The sequence below is a fragment of the Cynocephalus volans genome, chromosome 1, assembly GCF_027409185.1.
Source record: "Cynocephalus volans isolate mCynVol1 chromosome 1, mCynVol1.pri, whole genome shotgun sequence".
NCBI classification, from domain to species: Eukaryota; Metazoa; Chordata; class Mammalia; order Dermoptera; family Cynocephalidae; genus Cynocephalus; species Cynocephalus volans.
The window spans coordinates 31,264,036-31,288,992 of NC_084460.1; the positions used below are offsets into that span (position 1 = coordinate 31,264,036).

Consider the following 24,957-nt stretch of genomic DNA (forward strand, 5'->3'; position numbering starts at 1 on the left):
GGAAGCAAGTGGGTGTAGGAGCCAGCGCCACCTGCGACCCTGTCATCCCTGTCTCTCTGCTCTTGGATTTCCAGCCACCCAGTTCCTCTACTGATCTCCCTGTATCTACAGCCCACTCCCTGGCTTCCCCAGCACCTCCCTTCCAGGGTAATTCTCCTCTCACACACACCAGGCTTTGTCTGCCATGGCAGCTCCTTTGTTTACTTCCAGAGTGCCCAGGCCTACCACTAGCCAAACACAACTAAGCCTGGCCAGGGAGGGATAGGCTCCAGGCTCAGTCTGGCCCCTCAGGGACAGGTAATGTCCTCTAAACCAAGGAAGCAGCTCAAAGGTAGGCTTCTCCCTGCACTGGGCTCTTGGTTCAGGTCCTGACAACCCAAGTTTCAGGCCTAGAGGGAAGGGGCACAAGATCTGCCCATTGCTGGGCAGGAATCCTTACTGTTTAAACAGCCTTGTCTAGGAGCCCTAAGAATCAGAGACCCAGCTGGAGAGGTGGGGAAAATTTTGAGGCCCGCCTGGAAGCAAACCAGAGGCTTAGACTTGCCCGGGTCCTCCCTGTGTCTCTCTTCAGCCAGGTAGAACCCAGGTGCCCAAATTTTCCCACCAGAGGGCTGTGTCTCCTCCCCAAAGTTCATGTCTTATGCCTCTCTAAAGAGTCTAGCTGAGAAAAGGAAGTGAGCATTTACCCTGGGCCAAGCCCTAAGCAGGAAATATCATCAGGATGTGCCTGGCATTGGTCTGTCTGAGGTTATTGGGGAGATTATTTATCTAATCTGCAAGTATATATTTATACAATGTATAATGTAAAGAGAGGGAGCTCCAACTCTGTTTCTGGAGCTTGGGGGAGGGGTAGGAGGTGATGGGTGAGTGATGAAGGGTGGTTAATGTGCTGAGCTGGAGGGTAGCAGGGCCACAGACATGGTTCCTCAAGGAACAGTGGTTGGTGGCAAAAAGGAAGATGCTGCAGTCCAGATTCCCCAGAAGAGAGGTAGAGGGCCCTTCAAATGGTGCCCAGTTAATTCTGTGATTATGGGGGGGAAGGCAGGGCAGATACTGTGAATGAAATGGGAATGATAATGGAGGAAATGAAATCCCCAATTTCCTTCCCATTTAGGGATCCATTTCGGAGACGACAAGCTTGACTAAGGAATATGAAAAAGAAAATCGAACTCTGTTGCCAAGCCATAGCAGAGCAGATTGAGCTTGGGACCCATGGGCTTTTGGAAGGAACAGGAATGGGGTTAGAGGTAGCACTGGCCCTGCTCAGCATACTCTGTCCCATTCTGCTTCAATTTCCAGGAGTGGGGGTGGGGACCAGCCCTGTAAACTGAATGTATGCATAAGACAACCGACCACCCCTCCCTACGTTAGTAATTCTTTCAGGGGTCACTGGTTCCCCTGGAGCAAACAAGAAATTTGCCACAGTTTTAGGCACAGTTTTGCTTTTTATCTCATCAATGTACATTTTAATCTAACAGTCTAATAGCCTCATTTTCCTCAACCCTGCCCAAGCCCTCTCCCACCCTGCCCAATCAGCATCTCATCTGCCCCAGGGGCAGAAAGTCACCAGGAACAAAGGTGATTCAAAGAGGAGGTGGCACCTGTGGCTCTCCCAAGAGGTGCTTAGAATGGTACCAGACCTCCTTGGAGGGTCCAGAGACCAAGGAGGCCCAGGTAAGGAGAGATCAGATCTTGGACTAAGTATCACTGGAAAACACTGTCTCCTGGGTCTCAGTTCCATTCAGAGTCTATCTCCCCAGGCCTGTCCCTGCCAGTCAGAGCAGCAGAAGGGCAGAAATCCTCAGATGGCAGGGACTTGTGGATAGCCCAAGTCGCACTCAGGGAGTGAGCAAGGCTGTTGGAACCCCTTTCATGCAGGCTGTATAGATACTCCTAGCTGCAGCTTCCCGACCCCTCTATGGTTTCAGAAGTGCAAGGAGGGGTTCTTGGGATGTGCCACCTAGGAAGGCAGAGGGCAAGTGCTGCTACCTGCAGCCACAGGACTCCACGACCATGTCCTCATACTGCTTATACACCACATTGTTGGCAGAGTCAATGAAGAGGATGCTGATAGGACTCAGCCGCGTGGGCACACAGCAGGTGGGGGGTGTGGACTCAGGGTCCATGGAGTTCATCAGGGTCTGGATAACCGCATGGTTCGTAGGCTCCAGGTGGGAGCGCAAGGGGAACTCACACAGCCCCTCACAGTGGAAGGCTTCATATTCAAGGGGTGCAATGATCCAGTCGTCCCAGCCCATGTCCTTGAAGTTGACATGCAGGGCCTTCCGACTGCAGCGGGCCTTGAGATTCTTGCTGGGTCGCTTGCCTTGGCGAGTGGCCAGTGGGGCCCGCCGTTTTCGCCTCTGGCTGAACAGGTACTCATACACTGTTTTATCATCCTGGCCAGAGCGGGCTTTAATCTCATTGAAGAACAGGTCCCGTTTCTTGGTGCGGCCAAATACCAGGAACAGGGCCTTCTCATGGACCTGTCGGGCAGCCCGGTCAAAGCCCAGGCCACGGAGGTCCATGGCCCGGCCCCGTTCCCAGGCCTCCAGCTCCAGGCACAACTGGGCCGAGTTCTTAAAGTTTCGGAAGAGCTTCCAGATGTCGAACACCTCCCAGCCAGATCCATCCAGGCCTGGCACAGAGCGCACATCCAGCAAGGCTGCCGGCTGCCGACCGCTGGGGCAGCTGGACAGCTTCAGCTGGGCCATCCGCCCACTGCCAGGGGCTGCTGGCTTGGCCATGTCCGAGGGCTTCTTCCGCAAGATCCGCAGCTCAGCCCCCAGCAGTCCGTCCTTCTCCAGGGCACTAATGTCAAACATGTACCTCTGCTTCCTGACCACAGGACCTCGGTCATCTAGAGAGAACACCCAGAAATCATTCTCTGCAACCTCACCATGGGAACTAGTCACCTAGAAGCTTCAGGGGAGGGCCCCAGCTCTCTCCCCCTCCAGAGCTTTTCTTAACCTCTTTTTTTAACCCCACTCTGACAGAGGCTAAGACATAAACCACTGAGAGCCTGTTTCAAAATGAGGGAGTTTCCTAAACAGCCAACCAAGTGGGGGCATTTATCTGTAGCTGTGGCTGTGGCTGATTTTGAATGACTTTGGGTTTTTGTGTCAATGATCTATGTGTATCAGAGATTCATTAGCCTTATCGGACTGCCTTCCACCTGTCTCTCTCCCATCTGTTATCTAACATGATATCTGTGAGATGGGTGGTGGGCATTTAAATTATCCCTGTTGCTCTAGAGGAGGAGCCCAAGACTCAGAAGTTAAGTGACTTGCTCAACATCACTCAACTAGGAAAAAGCAGAGTTGGAACTCTAGTCTAGAGCTATTTATACCCAGTCCTGAGCTGCTCACTATACCTTAAAGGAGATCTTAGTGTTCTACTTTACAAATGAGGCACGGAGATGGGGAGTGACTTTACTAAGGTCACACAGCAAGCTAGTGACAAAACTGGTGTACAAGCCAATTTCCGTGACTTCCCATTCCAGTGATTTTGTTGTATATGTGTCTTAGCCTACTGCGTGTGTATGTGACAGTTTGTATGTGTATGTGTGTGACTGGATTCATGTATGAGTATGAAAGGTCATATATATGTGAGTGACACGTTATGTGTATTATGACTGGGCTTATGTGAGTATTTGAGAGGTGTATATGTGTATGTATATGTATGATTCCATGTGTATAAGTAAGAAGATGTGGGTGTACATGTGTCTTGTGATTCAGTATATGTGTATAAATAAAAGGGTATGTGTGTGTGAGAGAGAGAGAGAAGCTCAGTAGTATCTCTGAATCAGCATGCCCTCCTTCCTAAATACCAATTTGCCATTAGGGAGCATTCATATATTGCCCTAGAAGGTGACTAATTAGGCCTTTAAACTCCCCATCTCCCCCTCACCAAGCTCTCTTACTGCTGGGGGGCACAAGGGCTTATTTTATGAGCCCCCAAGGGGTCACAGCTTTCCCTGGCTGGGCAGGCAGCCAGGCCACCTCCCCCACCTCAGCCAGACCTGCTACCTCTGTGTCTCCCCGCCCCCTGTCATTCCCCTACAGGCCAGCTCTAATGAGGAGCCTCTCCTACTCTCGGACCCCTCCCCCACCCTGCCAGCCAAAGTCCTAAAACTCAGAACCAGAGCATAAGAGCTGCAAGCAACCTTAGCAATCAGTGGTCTACCTCCCTCTTCACGCTGTGGATAAACTGAGGCCCTGAGAGGGGAATGGACTTGCTGAGATCACAACAGCCAGTTGAGAGGAAAAAGCTGAGATGGTAACACTAGGTGGGCAGAGAGAGAAGTGAGGGGGCAGGTATTCTCCTAGGTTAATGATGAAAACGATCTGTGTTTAGGACAGGACATAAAGTTTTCATAATAAAGGGCTCTCAGAAATTACCCCATCCAGGGCCGGCCCATGGCTCACTCGGGAGAGTGCGGTGCTGATAACACCAAGGCCCCGGGTTCGGATCCCATATAGGGAGGGCCGGTTCGCTCACTGGCTGAGCGTGGTGCTGACAACACCAAGTCAAGGGTTGAGATCCCCTTGCTGGTCATCTTTTTAAAAAAAAAAAAAGAAAAGAAATTACCCCATCCAACCCCCATATGGGTATACAGATTGGGATACTGAGACCCCAAGGTGAGAAGGGGCTTTCCCAAGGTTACATTGTGAGTTAGACCCCAGGTCTGCTGCCTGCCCATATACCTAAACATTCCATGTCATTCCATGACTCCAAGATGCCCCATTTTCTTTCTTCACCTATCCTGCTTCCTCTGCCACCTAACCTGAGGGCAAAGTTGCAGAATGATGCAGAACTAAAGATTCATTTCTCTCTCTGCCATCTCAGAAAACCTGGAGCCTGGAAAGGGAGGCCAACCTACAAAGGTACAGAGCCTGGCCTGGTAATCAAGAGTCTTGGAGGCTGGTCTCCAACTCTGCCAGCAACTGGTGGGTCTTGTCTCCTCTCCAGGCTCCAGTGCTCACCTCTGCACCTTGCAGGCATTGGACTTGGAGATCGTTAGGTGCCCTCCAGCACTGACTGACATGCCAGCAGTCTGGGACCTGGTGTGTGTGAGATAAGTCCCAGACACCACCCAGGCCACATACACACACTGTCTCCCACTAGGGCAGCGTCTGGGCTCTGAAAGCCACTCTGCCTGCAGATGTCCCTCCCTCTGAGCCGTGCCCCTGCCACCCCGCCCCCTCACCTTGCCCTTTGTCAATAAAGCTGGTGATGGTGTTGGCCAGGCCAGCCTCCAACTTCACGCTGCTGTTGCCTCCCTTTCTGTCAGCATCAGACAGTGTCCTGTACAGCGAGAGCATGTACTCATGAGGTGTGATGGGGGGTGGGCGGAAGGGCTCCTTGGGCTCTCGAGGGGCCCCAGGCTCCCTGGCCTTCTTCAGCAGAAAGGAGCTGGGGACGGATCCTGCCTTTGGGGGTGCCTTACCCCCTGGAAGCTGTCCTTTTGGGGTCACAGTCCGTGCCGCAGCCTGCCTTGTCTGGGGAGGGTGTCCTGGCTTGGGTTCAGGGCCACCCGATCTGGGGGGCAGCTTTTTGGGTTCATCCTTCTTGGACTGTGTCAAGCCTCCTGTCTGTCCGGTGCCTCCCTTTGCCCTGACATTGGTGGCCCCCCCACCATAGCTGTGACCCCCTGGCCTGAAGATGTTCCGGGCCAGGGGGGGCCTCTCCTTGGCCTCTGCTTTGGCCAATCCTGGCCTGGCCCCCTGGGGTCTCTGGCCCAAGTCAGGGGCACCCAACACAATGCAGATAAATTCCAGGTCCAGCCAAGCCAGGTGCCAAAGCAAGAAAGTGAGGAGTTTGGAGAGTCTCATCCTCTGGCCAGCCGCTGAATGACACCAAGGAGAAGGGCGGCAGCAGCGAAGGTGCCTCTGGATTGGCAGGAAAAACCATGAAAGGAGAAGACCCTCAAAAGCAGCAGCAGCAGCGGCAGCAGCAGAAGGAAAGGCTTTCTCCTCAGTCTGAGACTCTTGAAGTCTGCCGGGTGTGTGTTTGTATCCAGTCCCATAGTGGAAATGCTCCCGTATCCAGACGTGCACCGTCTCCAGTCAGCAGCTGAAAATAACTCGTTCTTGAAAGGAGAAAGCCGACCGCCCCCTTTCTCCTGCACAACTGACTGAGGGCTTGAAGGAGGCTTGTATAAGGCTGAGGGATTTTTCCAAGAAGGAAGAATGGCGTAATGCTGCCTGTGTGCTCCAGTTTTTTTTTTCCCCCTAGTTTTGAATCCTTTCCAGTGAAAATACTACACACACACACACACACACACACACACACACACACACACACACACACAGGCCTGCAGGTGCCCAGAAAAATCTTTTACAAACCTGAACTCGGGAATTGGAAACGGAATTCCAACCCAAACCAATTTAATTACTCTCTGATGTCATGCTGTCTAAACTCATTTAAGTGCGATATATTTATGTGAAAAAAATCACCACTGCCCTTTCAAGGCCATGGCTCACAGGGACTTTTGGCACAGAGCCCCACAAAGGGACTCTAGGCTTAGGGGGCCTCCCAGTCCAAGAAGCGGACTCAGGGGTCTTCACCTCCACCTCACAAAGCAGCCCACTGCACCTTCCTGAGGAGAGATGTTGAGGAATGAGCTCAAAGATCTTAAGCCCTAGAAGCATGGGGAATGTGGGTTTTCAGTTAAATCCTTGGAGTGTTTTTAAAGTAGTTTCAATCCCTATGTCTAGTCTGGGACCTGATTTGGTGTGTGTGTGTGTGTGTGTGTGTGTGTGTGTGTGTGTGTGTGTGTGTGTGTGTGTTGGGGGGGACAGCACAGATGGCAGCATTTACCCACAGTTTCTTTTATTTTAATAAACTTGTGGTGACCCAGAGACAGAAAAATATCAGTGGTCACTATACTCCTCCCTCGCCACAAATGCTGTTGGCTGAACTCAGATGATTTCTTCAGGCTTGGGGGCACTGCCACCCTTGAGACCACTCCTTGGATTGAGGCAGGTTCGGGGTGTACCCCAGCACTACCCCCAGCAAAGACATTCTCAGAGTTTTCCTAGAACAGACTGGCTGAGTCTGAAGGTGGCAGCCCCAGCTTGGGGCAGCAGCGACCCCTGCAGGGGGCTAGAAAAGTGATTTCCCACATGATGCTTTGCTGGTAGCTCTGGAAGAAGTCTGTATTCCAGCTGGACTGAAGGGTTCTTAAAGTGTCTCACTGCAATACTGAAGGCCCTTTATGGGGGGAGCTTGCCCCATAGAGCCCCTGGACAACTTACCGCAGGGTCACGGGGGGAAAGCCGTTCCCTTCACTTGGAATATCCTCCTCTCGCTCCCACAAGTGGAGGAAGCCTTCCTCATCCTGAGAGGTTTAGCTGAAAACTCACCTCCTTGAGGAAGCCTTCCTTGATCCCCAGACAGAGCCAATCACTCCCTCTTGTGCACTTTAGTACAGCACTTGTCATGCTGTAAGAGGGATAACAGCAGGAGAAGCAGAGGTCAGGTAGGTTACCTTCTTAATCTGAGATTCATTCAGCCTACCTAAAAGCGATCTGCTTGTTCTCTAAGGTCACCAGGTTGGTTTCCCAGGATAGCCTGGCACAGAGAAGCTCAGTAAGATGAATCAAAGAAGATGAAACTCATAGCAGGGATGTCCAAGTGCCCACCCAGACTTCTCATGGTGACACTCCCAGGTCTTCACAGATCTTCAGAGCACAGCAGCACCACTTGAACATTCCAAGCTTCCTCTGGTATTCCCAGGTCAGAAAAGGTAGTAGAGCTCCACCTCCCCATTTAAAAGGACCAATGCATCACTGGGCATTCCTTGGGGGAGCTTTAAGGAAGGCCTGAATTCATTACTATCCCTCCAGTTGCCCAGGTTCACAACACTTGCCTTCCCTTTAGACTTGTCCCCACTTAACCAGTCTTCTCTGTCACCCTCCCCCCATCCATCCCTACTGCCTCATCACTGTCCCTATCCTCCTCACCACTTGTCCTGCTATAAATCCCTTATAGTTATACTACAGGATCTCTCTGATTCAACCCTCCCTCTACCTAAAACCCACCCATTGAACAAGTGCCAACCCACGTGCCATCTCCATGAAGCCTTCCCTCATCCCCCAGAAAATGCACACTCCTAAACTGCCTTCACATTTTCTGTGCTCCTTTACACTTTTGCAGCTCAAAGTTTATACAGTCTCTGCCTCTACCCCCATCTTCAACACAGTTCATTTCTTCCACTCTAGGTATTTTGTTGTATTTTTTATCATAACAATTCCTTATAACTATAATAATTTATTAACTTATCTGTCTCCCCCATTAGATCATGACTAGACTGTACCATATGTACCTTTCAATTATTCCCAGTGCTTGGCACAGGACCCAGCACATAGCAGATTCTCAGTATGTGTTCTATGAATGAATGAATCTCTAACTGGTACTTATATACAAAAGCCATCATTTTCTACTGTAAGGTGTAGTTACTGTGGACATATCGTGCCTTCCCTGATGGACTTTGAGTTCCTTAAAGGGAGGGATTCTGTCTTGCCACTTACTAGGCATTATATAAGCTCGAGCAGGTGAATAAATGAAGGGATGAACGGGTCAAACAACCAAGACATCCTGTATATGGCTGGATAAAGAGCAAGGGCTCTGGAGACACACAGACTTGGTTTTGAATGCTGGTTCTGCTTTTTTTTACTTTTTGTGATCTTGGGAATCCTCTAAATCTCTCTGAAACTCTGGATAGGGATAATCCTGAGTGCTTACATCACAGGATTTTTTTAGGGATTGAATTAAATGAATCATAAAAAGTGATTAGCCTAGCACCTGGCAAATACTAATAACAATTGCTATTTTTTGAGCACTTCCTTGGCCAGCGAGACTCTGACCTTTGTATTCCATCACGTTTTTATCTCATTATCACTTCAATGCTATGATGAAGGTGCTTTTAATACCCCCATTTTACAGATTAAGAAGTTGAAGTTCAGAAAGGTTAAATTAATTTTAAGCCTAATTTCTCCTTCAATGCATTTTATACCAAAGAATCTTAATCTGGCCTCTAGAAACACAAGCAGAAATGATAGGGCGGTAGGGGAAGTTATGGTGTTTTTGACTTTCAGCCAACGTTTCACACAGTGGGTTGGGATTGGGGGACATGGAGGAGTCTCATAGCAGCAGCTATTATCTGAGGACCAGGGAACTCCCAGAAACAGGGTGAGAGCAGGGAAAAGGGACTCAGAGCTTGGGTAGAAAGCCCTCTCCAGGAAGGAGCCCAGGGTTCCTGCCTGGCTCTCACTATAAAGGTGACTAATCACTTTGGTCCCCTCTAGTAATTGCAACCAGATGTTGCCGCTGGCAGCACTTCAGTCCCGACATGTTTAATTACTGGGATACAGAGTCTCTGGGTCCCCCATGTCCCCCTGCCTCCCCCTTTCTTGTCAGCAATATTAACATCAAACTTGAAGTAGAGGACAGGAGCCTTGGGAAGCCACCGGCATGGAAATAATCTTTGCAGTCTCTTCCACTGTGTAGAGCCTTTAACTTTTATAAATGTCTCCCTAACCATTATCTCATTGGCACCCCACAAAACATACTTATAAAGTCAGTAAGCTGGAGTGTTATTATCCCTGTGTTTCATGGATGAGCAAACAGTGAACTGAATAATAATAATAATAACGATCCCTTGCTTTTTTCCAAGAACTTGGCAATTTTCAAAGTAGTTTCATATTCATCACGCTATCTGAACCTCCCAAGATCTCTCCACGAGTCAGTCTAGTATCGCACAGAGGCTAACACCAAAGGCTCCAGGATCAGACAACGCAGTTTGTGTCCTGGCTCTGCCACTTACCAGTTGGATGACCTTGGGTATTCATTCATTTCTTTACTTAATTACTCAGCAAATATTTATTGGGTATCTACCAGGCAATAGGCCCTGGAACTGAGCACTGGATGTATAGCAGTAGACCAGACAACCAAGTCTGTGCTCACATTCTGGTGGAAAAGACAAACGAATGCATAATTTCAGAGAATTCTAACTGCTGTGAAGAACACTTGAGCAGGCTTGAAGGGGTGTCTGTTTTAGATAGAAATGCCTCTTCGAGGGGGTGACATTTGAGCAAAGGCTCACATGCAGTAAGGGAATGAGCCATACAAACGTCGGGGGGATGATCCTTCCAGTTGCCCAGGTTCACAACGCTTGGCTTCCAGGTGGAGGGAACAGCAAATGCAAAGGTCCTGAGGCAGGAATGCACTTGGCATATTTGAAGAACCACAAGAAGTTGTTGTGGCCAAAGCAGAGTGAGCAAGGTGTAGAGTGCTAGGAGACGAAGTCAGTTCATGCCCGAACTACATCATGTATGGCCCTGCAAGCCATGGAAAGGGAGTTGGATTTTATTTTTAGTGCAGTGGGAAATACAATGGAGCATTTTAAGCAGGAGAGTTGTAATATAATGGTTAAGAGCTGAGCTACCGGCCTTCAAATCCTGGCTCCCCAGTTCACCAGCTGTGTAATCTCAAGCAAATTATTTAATCTCTCTGTGCCTCAGCTTCCTCATCTATAAAATAAGGATAGTAATAATACACCTACCTCATTTGGTTGTTGTGAATAAAGTTCTTAGAACTGTGTCTGTACATAGTAAGTTCTACATAAATGGCAGCTATTATTCACATTCTAAAAAACCACTTCTCTGAACCTGTGTCTTTACCCGTAAAATCAGGATAAAAATACATGCTTCACAGAGTGCTTGTGAGAACTGAACGTATTTAATATATGTAAAGCATCTTTCTTTCATTGGCCAGCATATGAGTAAGTGCTCCATAAATTATAGCTGAAAAAAAGATTCCGTGGTTCACATTGTCCTTGTCTCATAAATGGGGAAATTGAGTCTCAGAGAAGTTAAATGACTGGCACAGGTCACATAGCTAGAAATAACAGAGCTAGGACCCAGGTCAGGAACCTGACTCGGAATCCAGTTCTCTTTCTACGGCAAGGGAGGACTGACCACCCCACAGGTTATGGGCCGGCCGGGAGGAGGGCCCAGAGTTCCTAACCTTCCATCTGTGCTCTTCTAATCTGTGGACCCTGGGCTGTCCCTACTCAGGGGAGCTCAGAGAGCCCAGGTAACAGCAGAGCCACCTCTGTTCACCCCCACCGCAGCCACCACTCTAGTTAGTGGTTTTTAAACTCCCCAGGAGCGGTCACCGCTCAGCGCGAGCTCTCAATGGCTCCCCCTGCTGAGCTTCTTGGGAACTGCACCCTGTTTGAGAGTCCGGGCCTTCCCAGGTCAATCCCTCCCTCTGAGCTGCAAATGCTACAATCTGAAGCTGGACATTGTGTGTGGGTGTATGTGTGTTTCTGTCTGTCGCAGGTGGGTAGGTGTGTGTGAACAAGATAACCATATGTTTTTCACTTTTATTCTTTATTTAAAGTATTTTTTCTTATATTAAAATAAATTTAAAACTCTTGAAAATAATACATATTAGAAAAGTAATATGAATTCATAATAAAAAAAATCAAACGTTACAAAAGAGTGCACAAGAAAAAATCATCCTCCCACCCCAAACTCTGGGTCTTTCAGTCCTCCCGAGAAGCAACCACTCTTATTAGTCTCCTGGATGATTTTCCATGCAATATAGTGATATAAGCTTTTTGAAAACTTTTATTGACATACTATATTTGCACCAAACATATTTTAATTACAAAATTAAATCACGTTTATTGTAAAAAAAGATTCAAACAATGCCAAAGTTTATAATATTAAAAGAGAAAGTCCCCTTCTCCCCACCCACCCCAGCCTCTCTCCCCAGAGGTAACCACTATTAACAAGTAGGGACCTGGAAACCTTATTGTCATTCTTTTTTTTTTTATGTTTTATACATTAAACAATGTAATAATTAAATTAAATTAAATTAATCATTAATTAAATTAATCACTGCAGATAAATTCACCATAGAATCTTCACTCCTTCTTTTTGCCAGCACCAGCACTGGCTTTTGCAGTCCCCCTGACTTGCTTCACCCTCTTGCGTTTCTTTCGCTTTTTTCTTGAGGTCTTCGCATACAGGCCATGTCTTGCAAGTCTATATTTCGGTTCATTTTTCTTTACATAATCCAAGGAATCTTAAAGCATTCCAAAGCCAGTTGTCTTGCCACCACCAAAATGGGTTCTGAATCCAGTTACAAAGATGACATCCTGTATGGTCTTGTACATTTTGGTTAGTTTTTCCAAAATTTCTGTCTTAGGTACTGTTGCCTTCCTAGGGTGAAGAACTTCAATGACCATTTGTTTCCTCTGAAATAGTGGATTGGTCATGAACTTCCTGGTCTGGATAGTTACTGTCACTCACGATGACTATCAATCATCAGGAAGCAAGAGAGGAAAAAAGAGACACTGTTCGACCACCAGTTATATCAACGCACACTGCAGTATCTGGGGCAGCGCCAACGTGGGAGCATGGCCCAGGAAGCGAGGTTGACCATTCCTATTATCGTTTTTTTTTTTTTGGCAGCTGGCCGGCACGGGATCTGAACCCTTGACCTTGGTGTTACAAGGCTGCCTTATTGTAATTCTTGAGCTCAGAAACCTCACATTCTTGCTGGACTCCTTCTGCTCCTGCCTCCCTCCATCTAAGTCCATCTCTCACTTTGCATATAAGAACCCTGTTAGTTAAGTATTATCATCCCCATTTTGCAGCTGAGGAACTTAAGGCTCAGAGAGGGAACATGGCTTGCTCAAGGACACCAGGCAGAGCCAGGAGTTCAAACCCACGAGTCAGACTTGTATCTGACTCAAGTCCAGTGTTCTTTCTGCCGTGTTCCTCTGCCTGATTCCTGTGCAGAATCTTAGAGTTCAGTCATTGTGTCACATGAGCCAGCTAATAAACTCTCAGGTTAGAATACAATTAAGGGCTCATTTCTTAGAAATAGAACTGGTCCTGTGACCTACCATCTTTTTTTTTTTTCTGTTTTCAGTAGTTTTGTCTTTTATTTTTATTTATTTATTTATTTTATTTTATCAATATACAATGTAATTGATTTTTGTGTCCCTTTACCAATTCCTCCCTTCCCTCTCCCTCTTCCCCCTCCCACCCATCAACATTATATCTGTTCACTCATCTTAACAAGTTCAAGGAATTGTGATTGTTGTGTCTTCTTCCCCCCCATTTGTTTGTGTACTTATTTACTTATATTTTTAGCTCACACAAATAAGGAAGAACATGTGGTATTTCTCTTTCTGTGCCTGACTTATTTCACTTAATTTAATTTTTTCTAAGTCCATCCTTGTTGCTGCGAATGGCAGTATTTCATTCTTTTTTATAGCAGAGTAGAATTCCATTGTGTAGATATACCACATTTTCCATATCCACTCATCTGTTGTTGGACATTTGGGCTGGTTCCAACTCTTGGCTATTGTAAATAGTGCTGCAATAAGGTATCCCTTTGACATGATGATTTCCATTCCTCTACATATATTCCCAGCAGTGGAATAGCTGGATCATATAGTAGATCTATCTTTAATTATTTGAAGAACCTCCAAACTATTCTCCATAAAGGCTGCACCATTTGGCAGTCCCACCAACAGTGTAGGAAGGTTCCTTTTTCTCTGCAACCTTGCCTGCATTTATCATTCTCAGTCTTTTAGATATTAGTCATCCTAACTGGAGTGAGATGGTACCTCAGTGTGGTTTTGATTTGCATTTCCCGAATGATGAGTGATGTTGAGCATGTTTTCATGTCTCTGTTGGCCATTCGTATATCTTCCTTTGAGAAATGCCTATTCAGCTCCTTTGCCCATTTTTTAATTGTGTTACTTGTTTTTTTTGCTGTAAAGTTGTTTGAGTTCCTTGTATATTCTGAATTTTAATCCTTTGTCAGATGTATATTTTGCAAATATTTTCTCCCACTCGGTTGTCTTTTAACTCTGATAATTGTTTCTTTTGCTGTGCAGCTTTTAGAAGCTTTTTAATCCCATTTGTTTATTCTTCCTTTGGTTGCCTGTGCTTTTGGGGTGGTATTCATGAAGTCTGTACCCAATCCTACTTCCTGGAGTGTTTCCCCTATGTTTTCTTTAAGAAGTTTTATTGTTTCAGGATGTATATTTACTTCTTTAATCCATTTTGAGTTGTTTTAAGTATATGGTGAGCGGTATGGGTCTAGTTTCATTCTCCTGCATATTGATATCCAGTTTTCCCAGCACCATTTGCTGAAGAGTCTCTTCCCCAGTGTGCAGATTTGGTGCCTTTGTCAAAGATCAGATGGCTGTAGGTGTAGGGTTGATTTCGGGATTCCCTGTTCTATTTCCTGATCTGTGTGTCTGTTTTTATGCCAGTACCATGCTGTTTTGGTTATTATAGCTTTGTAGTATAGTTTAAAATCAGGTAGTATTATGCCTCCAGCTTTTTTTTTTTTTTTTTTTGCTCAGAATTGCTTTGGCTATTCATAGTCTTTTGTTATTCCATATAAATGTTAGGATGGTTTTTTCCATTTCACAGAAAAATGTCATTGGAATTTTGATGGGGATTGCATTAAATTTGTAGATCACTTTGGGCAGTATGGATGTTTTCACAATGTTAATTCTTCCATTCCAAGAGCATGGGATATCTTTCCATCTTCTTGTGTCCTCTTTAATTTCTCTTAACAGTGGTTTGTAGTTCTCATTGTAGAGATTTTTCACATCCTTGGTTAAGTTTATTCCTAAGTATTTTATTTTTTTGGTGGCTATTGTAAATGGGCTAGCTTTCTTGATTTCTGTTTCTGCATGTTCACTGTTGGAGTATAGAAATGCTACTGATTTTTCTGTGTTGATTTTGTTTTTTGTTTTTTTATAAAAGATGACTGATAAGGGGATCTTAACCTTTGACTTGGTGTCGTTAGCACCATCCCTATATAGGGATTGAACCCTTGGCCTTGGTGTTATCAGCACCACACTTTCCCAAGTGAGCTACGGGCTGACCATTGTGTGTTGATTTTGTATCCTGCTACTGTGCTGAAATCATTTATCAACTCTGAGAGTCTTTTTGTAGAGGCTTTAAGCTGTTCAATATATAGGATCATGTCATCTGCAAACCGGGACAGTTTGATGTCATCTTTTCCAATCTGGATGCCCTTTATTTCCTTCTCTTCTCTGATTGCTCTGGCTAGTACTTCCAACGCTATGTTGAATAGGAGTGGTGAGAGTGGGCATCCTTGTCTAGTTCCTGTTCTTAAGGGAAAATCTTTCAGCTTTTCCCCATTCAGGATGATGTTGGCAGTGGGCTTATTACATATGGCTTTAATTATGTTGAGATACTTCCCATCTATACCTAACTTGTAGAGTCTTTATCACGAACGAATGTTGAATTTTGTTGTGACCAACCATCTTTTAATGCCCAAGTCCTGAACAGTGGCAAGAAGATGCCACTTCCTTCAAGGAGTGTCAAGCTTGGGTGGGCTGGTCACTTAGAGACTGACCTGTTCAGTAGAAAGAGGCTAGAACTGGAATTAGATCTGCCCACAGAATCACAGTCAGGACCAGTGGGAAAATATCCATCTGATGGAAGGTATTGTATTATTGTCTAATTATCCAGTCCAAGGAGATTTACACAATTCAGCCAGGTGGTAGTATCAGTCAGAGGCATTCCCAGAGGAAGTTCCCAGAATTCCCCAAACATCCCATGTGCTAGCACACTGCTGTGCCTTTGCAAACACTCGGCTTGGAATGGCTTCCCACTGTGCTCAGCATTTTTATCCTTCACAATCAAGTTATAACATCACCGCCTCTGTGAAGCCAGACACTCCCTCTTTACAGAATTTACCACACTATCCATGCACAAAATATTCATTTACATGCCTGCCTCCCATGTGAGTCTGTGAACTGAGGCCCTAGACAGGGTCTTGTGTTGTTCTTTGGGTCCCTCCCAGTGTCTGTCTCAGGATTTGGCACATAAGAGCTGCTCAATCAATATCTTTTTAATGATGAATGAATAGACTCAGATGGACTCAGCAAATTGTTCACAATCTACTACAAGAGACTGTATTCTTTTGGTGTCCCTGTCTTTACTTAAGACTGTTATTTTATTGCAAGAAAGAGGAAAATGGTTGTTTTCCCCCTCTATTTCCCTCCTCTGTTATCCTTAGCTCACTTTAACCACTCAAGGTTTTGACATGGAGACGAGGATGTGGAAAGGGATGGAAAAAGTCTTCTTTGAACTAGTATCGTAGCTGGCTCTGTGCTTGCTGGCTCTCACAGAAGTGTATAGCTGTCTCTGCCCATCATCAAAGCATCATGGGGTGCTTTTATAGGCTCTTCGGGTGTTCTCTTCTGGGTCCCTCTCCTGCAGCTCTCTTAGCAAAGACATCTCTATTTGCAATGGTCATTTATCTAGTTGCTTCTTCCTGGGTTCCCTTTAGCCCTCTAGAAGGCCCTACTGGACAGGACCTAGGATGGGCCTATATAGGCTCTCTTTTTTCTTCTCACTTAGCCCATGTCTGGCCTACAGAAAACACTCCCTGACAAATTCTGGGAGAGCAGGCCAACCTTAATTTAGCAGCACTCTCCTGGGTCTGTCACCAAAGCATTGAGCAGGCTTGTCTCTTGTTGCTGCCCACTGAGGAATCCCCACCAATCTTTCCCAAGGAGAGGTAGGTACTCATAGCCAGACATATCTCCATACAAATTCTCTACCATTCAGTCTCTTGACTGCTTTACATTCTTGCAATGAATAAGGGATTTAAAAACTTTAAAACAGATTTTAGCTGTTAAAAAAAATACATATGATGATTTACTCACTTTGAAATTTCACATATATAATTTTAAAAAGGAATGTCATTTAGTTCATGCAGCCTGGGATGGGTGGAATATCTATAAATAATGAGCAAGGCTGGGATACAGGATCTATATTATAGCTATTGGAGAGGGTTGGGATATTAGGCATATTCCCAGAGATGGAATTTAGGATGTAAAGGAAGAAGCCCAGTTCACCTAGAGGGGACCAGGGATAGTTTCCTTTCAACTGATCCATTGTCTCTCCCTCCAATCCAGACTCTTGTGAGGCCTTCTCTCCAGTCTGTTTCATCAGACAGGTCTGAACACGGCCAGAGTTTAATTGTGTCTGGTTTAAGTCTTTTCCCAAAGTGCTCTTGGGCTCCAAGCAATTCAAGTGATATGTTCATATGTCCCAAATATTCCCAGAACTTTGCAGGACATTTGAAGGCTGATGCACACTCTGCACCTAGAGAACCTCTGGGGACAATGTCACCCACTTTCACACATTAGCTAACTCTACCTTCTGCTTTGGCCCAATCAGTACTGTTGTACTACTTTATTATACTGTTTTAATACAATTTCCAACTTGCTGTTAATGCATTGTGTTATTATCCAATACTAAAACATAATAGACATTCAATGAATGTTTTCTGGGTGAATGAATAAATAAATAAGGGAATGAATAATGAATCCCCCTTTACTAAGATCAAATATTACTGTTTGGTTTTGATTCTCTTCTGCTCCATTTACCTTTTGGTGGTATGTTTTGGTAGTATGAAATGTACTTTTTACTCCTCAGAGTCTTAAAATACATTATCTAGTTTGCTGATAGATCTTATGTCATTAAACTTTGTAACACTCAGTCTGCCTTGATTCATTCATTCAATGGATACTTATCTGGCACCTACCATGCTTCAGGCTCAGTGCGAAATGCTAGGAATAAGTCAAAATCTCCTATCCTCATGAAGCTTAAATTTTACAAGAAGAGAAAGATAATAGGTAAACAAAATAATAAGTAGAAAGTGCTATGACAGAAACAGAGGACTGTGACAAAAAATATAGGGTAAGCTTTACTTTAGATAGCATGGTCAGAGAGGAACTAGTTAAAGAATTATCATTTAAAATGAGACCCGAAGGAGGGTAAGGTACCAGCTAAGCCAAGAGCTGGGGGAAAAGTGGTCTGGTGTGTAGAGTATGTGCAAAGGCCCTGAGACAGAAAAGAGCTTGATGTGTATAACATTTAGGTTGTTTCGTTTTTATCAACTTCAAATATTGTTGCAGGGAACATACTTGCACAGTGCCTGTTGTGGGAGTATTTTCCTAGGATGGATTCCTACACCACTGACTCTTTGCATCTTTTTGTCTGCCCAGTGCCTAGAGATGTTTCTTCCTCCCTCTCCAGATAGTTTGCCTTTCAGAATCAGTGTCTTTCCTTCCCTCTTTATTCCCCACTTTCTCTTTTTTCTCGAAGTAGCTATTAAGAACTTTTTGTGTGTGTTTTTACAGGAGAAAGACACAATATAGCTCATAACAAAGGGTTCCTTTCTCGGGTTCCTTTCGGCTGTGGGTTAACCAGGAGGCCTGATGCCTGTTTCACTCCTGCTATCCACTCATCCATCCATCTATTCGCACCTATTTTGTAGCAGGCCTTGGTCTGAGTGCTAGAGTCAGAGATGACCATGTCACAGTAGCTACCCTCAAAGAGCTCACAATCTTCATACAATGCTTCCTAAGATGTGTTCACTATGTATCAGAATCACCTGGGGTATGTGCTAAAAAGCAGATTCCAGGGTTCCACCTCCCAGTTTACTGATTTCCTAGGGGGTGGAATCCGAGAGTCTGCATTTAAAAGTTCCCTAGTTTTATTATTTTTTAAAAACTACTACTAAGAATAGAGAACTGAGTGGAAGAGAGGCAGGTAAATGGAATTTACAACTCTAAGAAAATGCATTGATAATTTATGCACAAAATGCTATGGGAGTAACGCCTAGGTCTTAGAGAAGAAAAAATCCTCCAGAGGAAGTCAGGCTTAAGCAGAAAATTAGACAAACTGTAGCTCCCGACAACGTAGGGCATTCAGGCAAAGGTAAAACCGTGCAAAGACATGTAGACGGAACAGGGTGCTGTGTTCCAAACGACACTAAGTAACTGCTGTGAGTATTGTGTTGCCTGAAGCTGTCCGGAGCTTCGGGGTCCGAAAGTGATAAACCCCTACAACTGGTCGCCCTGCAGTCGCGCCGGTTCCCGTAGTTTACACGCAGTTGTAATTGCACTCGGATTTGTGGTTGGAGCAGTGCGCAGGCGCACTTAGAGCTAGGTGACCGTACACATGCGCAGCACGTAACTCTGAAGCCAAAAGAGGGATGATGGCAATGCAAGTTTTTTTCTGTTCCCAAAACGTCCCTTGCTCGAATCCAAAGACTCCGAATGTCCCCACTTCTGGCGCGGGATCTTACGCCTCAAGATAATCCCCTCGATCATTCTGGGCCTCTCTGGTAAGTTAGCTGCCAGTACCCAACATGGCGGGAGGCCCTTACACCGGCACAGCGGCCTATAGGCGCACTACTCTGCGGGGCGGGCCCCTCCCAAAGGGCGGGAGTTTGGGGGGGCGGGGTCTGGGCCTCAGACGGGCAGTGGGTCCCCGCCCCCAGCTGGGCCTCAGCGGCGGTGCGGGACACCGGCAATCCGCGGGAGCCGAGCGTGGTAAGATGGGGCTTCAGGGGCAGGCGGGAGGGGCCCGGGTTAACGGTCTGAGGCCCAGAGACCGACCTGCCTGGGGCGCCGCAGGGAATCCCGTTGGGGCAGCGGCCTCCCGTTACTCGGAAGGAACCCGCGGCCCGGAGAGGGGCAAGCTCCCGGCCGGCTTGCCTCAGCTTCTTGCTGCCGCCACCACTCTGGGCACTATTCGGCGCAGAAAGAGAACTTCCCGATCCTCGTTTCCAACAGCCGACAAACCCCGGGGTCCGGATAAGGCGCTGCGCTCTCCCGCCCGTCTCGCTGTCTGCGCCCCGGACCTCTGCAGCCCCCTGTGCCCTGGCGGCTTTGCACGTGATCTGTCCGAAAGCCCAGGCCCGCCCCAACGCCAGACCCTGGAACTCATGCTCCAGGACCCAACTCGAATATCACTTCGCGGAAAGCTTTCCCAGCCGCGTTCTGCAGGCGCAGCTTATCTCGCTTCTGGGCTTTTGCATTTATTCCGCGAGTTACTTTTCCTGCCCTTCTTTGACACCGTGAGCTCGTTCGTTAGACGTTATACCTTGCCTTTTTCATCTCTATATCCCAGGGTCTAGCACATGATGATGATGATAATAGCTAATACTTACCGAGTAGTAGAAAAGGGTCAGGTGCACTAAATGCATACGTAAAGGTTCATTTAACCCTCACACCAATTCTGTTAGTTGGGTTCTGTGTTTTCGTATTTTAACACATGAAGAAACTGAGGCGCTCATCTCATAGATGAAGTAATTTGAGTCCCACAAGTGGGTGTAATTAGTGGGTGGCGCTGGGAAACTGCCTGTCGCCAGGGCGTGTGATAACTTCACTTGGTCTTCACTAGACCTTTGGGTTTAATAAATGTCTGTTGAATTGATCTTTACATTAGCCCTATGAGTTATGGAGACCAGGATTATGATCTCGAGAAGGCTTAGAAGGGAGAATTGATATTCCCATTTTACAGAGCGAGCTCATAACAAACCAAGGCCAGAACCTGGTAATGGTGCGCCCACTGTTCCTTCAGCCACATTCTACCTTTCTTTGCTCCTTTTCCATCAGAAAGCTGCAGACCTAAATGTGCTCACTTCACACTCAGTAGGAAGGGCCCCTCACACAGCTGTGGTTTCATAGTTCGTGCATTAGGAGGCGTCTAATGTAATGGAGAGAGCATAGAATTTGGAATCAGATTGGGATTCATCTTTACTTAAAAATTTTTTTTTTGGGTGGCTGCAAAGTACAGGGATGGAACTCTGGACCTTGGTGTTATCAGCACCATGCTCTAACCAGCTGAGCTAATCAGCCAAGACACCCCCCCCACCCCCACCCCCGCTTTTCCATTTTTTGAGTCTTAGTTTTCTTCTTTGTAAAATGAGGACAATGATAAAGGGTTTTCTGTTTTGTTTGGGGTTTTTGTTTGTTTGTTTGTTTTTTGGCAGCTGGCCAGTACTGGGATCCATACCTGTGACCTTGGTGTTACCACGCTCTCCCTTTAAAGGGTTTTTGTGTGTTTTTTTTTTTTTTTTTTGTCTTTTTCGTGACCAGCACTCAGCCAGTGAGTGCACTGGCCATTCCTATATAGGATCCGAACCCGCGGCGGGAGCGTTGCCGCGCTCCCAGCGCAGCACTCTACCAAGTGCGCTACGGGCTCGGCCGGGTTTTTGTGTTTTTGTGGTTTTTTTTTTTTTTTTTTTCGTGACCGATAAGGGGATCGCAACCCTTGGCGTGGTGTCCTCAGCACCGCACTCAGCCAGTGAGCGCACCGGCCAGTCCTATATAGGATCCGAACCCGCGGTGGGACTGGCGCTGCGCTCCCAGCGTTGCACTCTCCCGAGTGCGCCATGGGCCGGCCCCCTTTAAAGGGTTTTTAATGAAGTCTGGAAGTGATTGTTGTGAGAGTAAAGTGTTGTGCAAACTGTACTTGGTCTGTTTTTGCTTTTTAGATGGTTATATAGAACTGTCAGCATTTTGCAAGACCCTTGGTGATAATATGGATCATGTTAGGTAATGTCCTTATATTCAGGCAGTCAGTTAAATATTTAATGGGCACTTGCTATATACCAGGCAATTTTACTAGCTGAGAATAGAGCATTCAATAAGATAATGTTTTTGCACTTGTGCATAATTTACATTCTGGGAGGTATATTACATGTAATAATTAGATAGGGACAGATAAAGCATTTTGGTAAGATAAATAGGAATACTTTATTTTATTTTAGTTTTTTTGAAGGGGTGGTGGTATTATATTGGTGGTTAGGGAACAATTTCCTGAGGTGACATTTGAACAGAGACATATGAGGGAGCAAATCATGAAGATAGCTGCTAGAAGAGACCCTGAGATGGGTGTGGGGCTTGGTGTGTTCCAACTATGCACAGTTAGGAGGGCCGTGTGCCTGGAGGGGTGTGAGCCAAGGGGAGAGGAGTAGGAAATGCAATTAAAACAGTTGGGGGTGGGGATCGAGTAATTAGGGCCCTATAGGCTATCATGAGGGTTTTGGTTTTTACTCTAGCCATTGAAGGGTTCTGAGTGGTATAATCTGTTTTATGTTTTAGAAGGATCACTGTGACTACTTTGTTAAGAAAAAACAAAATTTAGGAAGCCTCACTGCCATCTAAGAAGCTTTTGCAGTAATACAGATGTTTTAGTTATCTATTGCTGTGCAAAAGATTACTCCCAAATTTAGCAGTTCGAAACAACAGTTGTTTATTATCTCTTACATTTGTTGTAGATAGATCACAAATCCAGGAACAGATTAGCTGGATGTTTCTGGTTTAGTATCTCTCATGAGTCTGCAGTCAAGTTGAGGGCTGGGGCTGCAAGGATCTGAAAGGCTTCAACTAAGCCTGGAGGATCTGCTTCTAAGATGGCTGTCTCACGGGGCTGTTGGCAGAAGGCCCCAGTTATTATGTCTGGCCTCTTCAGAAGGTTGCCTGCGTGGCCCCAGGACATGGCAGGTGGCTTCCCACAGAGAGATTGATAAGGCTGAAGGAGAGAGAGGGAGGGAGCAAGTAAGTAAGCAAGGAGCCATAGTGCCTTTTACAGCCTTGTCTCAGAAGTCAGTTCTACCTTATTCCGCTTCATTTAATTTTATTTCAGCCCACAGTCAAGGCTCCATCTCTGGAAGGGGGGAGTATTAAAGAATTTGTGGGCATCTCTTAAAACCACCACACCAGGCAAGAGAGTGTGGTGGCTTGGCTCAGGATGGCAGTGAGGGGTTGAAAAGTGATAGGATCTGGTAGAGTTAACAGATTTGCTAATAGATTTGTTGTAGAGTGTGGGAGAATGGAGTAAGTATGATTATAAAGCTTTGGACTTGAACAAGCAGAGGAGTGGAATTGCCGTTTACTGAAATGGGGAAGATCAGAGGAGCATGAGCTCACTTTTAGACAAGTTAACTTTGAGATGCCTGTGAGAGATCTATATGCAGAAGTTAAATAGATGTTTGAATTTAGTATAGCAGTGTGGCGTTCCACAGGGATGTGTGGGCTGAAGATGTCACACTGAGAGTCATGGGTGTACAAGTGCTACTTTAAGCTATGAAACTGGATGAGATTACCTAGGAAATGAATGTAGATGGAGAAGAGGTCTGAAGCCTGAGTCCCGGTGCCTCCAACCTTTAGATGTTGGGAAGATGAGGAGAAGCCAGCAAAGGAGACTGAGTGGGAGAGGCCGGAGAGGTGGGAGGAGAAGAGAGAGAGACCCCACTTATGAGACTTATATGAGGAGCTGCATGCTATTTTTTTTTTTTTTTTTCTGGAATAAGAAATAGAAATTGTCTCTGCACACAAATAGCAATAGTTTCTTTGCTCAGGAAATAAAATGTTTATGTCCTCAAGTGGCTTTTTTTTTTTTTTTTTTTGCTTTAAGTGACAAATTCTACTTAATAATACCAGTTCGCACCTTAGTTCTTGTAGCATTTATGCCTCTACTCCAAGTTTAGGTGGTGTTGCTTCTCTTTTATATACTCCTTTTGGAGTATTTTGCATGAGGGAGGACTAATTTATGTCATAATTTATATCACCCTTCTGTCACTTTCCACCCTAGGTTCACAGGTAGCTTATTGGTCTTTAGTAAGGTTCCTGCCCTTCCCACTATGATTCCTAACAAAAGTAGGAAGTAGGTCTTATTCCTATCTATACCACCATAGGAGACTCCTGATACTGAGTTGGAATTCATGAGTGTTTGTGGGATAAATTAGTGTATAAAAGAAGTAAACCTTTTCCCTTTTCTGGCAGTAATGATAACATCTATTCAGTGGTTTACAGTTTACAAAGTACACTGACACTCGTCTTATTTGAATGCAATCCAGTCTGTAACCATTTACCAGTTACTGACCTTTTCCTATTCTGAGGGACATTGAAACCTACCCTTCCTTTGCTCTGCTAGTTTATTCCCTGGCTGATCTGATAGTATGTTACAAAAAAGGTGCTGAACTGTGCCTTGAGGGAGCTCAGAACTAAAATTTCAGTTTCAGAAAGATCCCTGATGTAATTTTTCTCTGTCATCCCCTTTTTATTTTTGTTTTAGTGAATGTCAGTTTTATGGAGGTTTTTTTATTTTAATCATAAAATGTTTCAAATCATTATTTAAAATAAATTTTCTTTTTTGGAACAATTTTAGATTTACAGAAAAATTGCATAGTACAGAGAGGTCCTATATACAGTTTTCCCTATTAATAACATCTTATGTTAGTATGGTATATTTGCTACAATTTCAAATCATTTTTTGAGATGTGTTCAAACAAAATATGAACAAAATAAAATTATTTAATCACTGTAAGCCTCAGTTTCCTTATCTGTAAAATTGGACTAATTTTCTTTTTCTTTTTTCTTTCTTTTTTTTTTGTGTGTGTGTGTGTATGACCAGTAAGGGGATCGCAACCCTTGGTGTGGTGTTGCCCGCACCGCGCTCAGCCAGTGAGCGCACCGGCCATCCCTATATAGGATCCGAACCCGCGGCCTCGGAACTCCCAGTGCCGCTGCATTCCCAGCGCCGCACTCTCCCGAGTGAGCCACAGGGGATCTTAACCCTTGACTTGGTGTTGTCAGCATTACGCTCTCCCAAGTGAGCTAACTGGCCATCACTATATAGGGATCCGAACCCGTGGCCTTGGTGTTATCAGCACCACACTCTCCCAAGTGAGCCATTGGCTGGCCCTAAATTGGATTAAATTTCTAAATAGCTCTAAAAATTTTTCATTATCTGCTAAAGCAAAATAATCATGTAATTCTAATATAATTTAATTTATTTGCTGAAGTAGTACTAATATCACCTTCCCAAATATTTGCATGTTCCTGTCAGCCTTATCCTAAAAGAGGATTTAATGAGAATTCTTGGAATGGTGGCAGGGCTGCTTATATTAGATTGAACTACATGAAATTGCCATTCTTTTAGATAAAAAATAATGGGCAAATATTAGTAGTTTCATATGGTTCAACCTAATATTTTGGGACAGGAATTCAAAGGAGGGTGAGGTGGCCCTTGGGGCTTCTGAAACTCTTATTATATTCAAAAGCCTGGTTCT

General features: G+C 45.4%; 2 protein-coding genes and 1 pseudogene across 3 annotated transcripts in view; 1 reads left to right on the top strand and 2 right to left on the bottom strand.

Annotated features, from left to right (window-relative positions):
* Positions 1-1,985: 1,985 nt before the first annotated feature.
* Positions 1,986-5,834, bottom strand: GDF5 (growth differentiation factor 5). Its single transcript, XM_063079085.1, has 2 exons — positions 5,210-5,834; positions 1,986-2,860 (listed from the first exon to the last, which is right to left on the bottom strand). The coding sequence occupies exons 1-2, from the start codon at positions 5,832-5,834 to the stop codon at positions 1,986-1,988; spliced, it is 1,500 nt and encodes a 499-aa protein (XP_062935155.1).
* Positions 5,835-11,938: 6,104 nt separating this feature from the next.
* Positions 11,939-12,313, bottom strand: LOC134390565 (small ribosomal subunit protein eS24-like; annotated as a pseudogene).
* A 7,043-nt stretch (positions 12,314-19,356) lies between these two features.
* CEP250 (centrosomal protein 250) overlaps positions 19,357-24,957 on the top strand; it is a 47,557-nt gene continuing 41,956 nt past the window's right edge. For both annotated transcript variants that reach the window (XM_063097814.1, XM_063097824.1), the window contains exon 1: positions 19,357-19,426. The gene's annotated coding sequence lies outside the window, so the exon portion shown is untranslated. The remainder of the gene's footprint in view (positions 19,427-24,957) is intronic.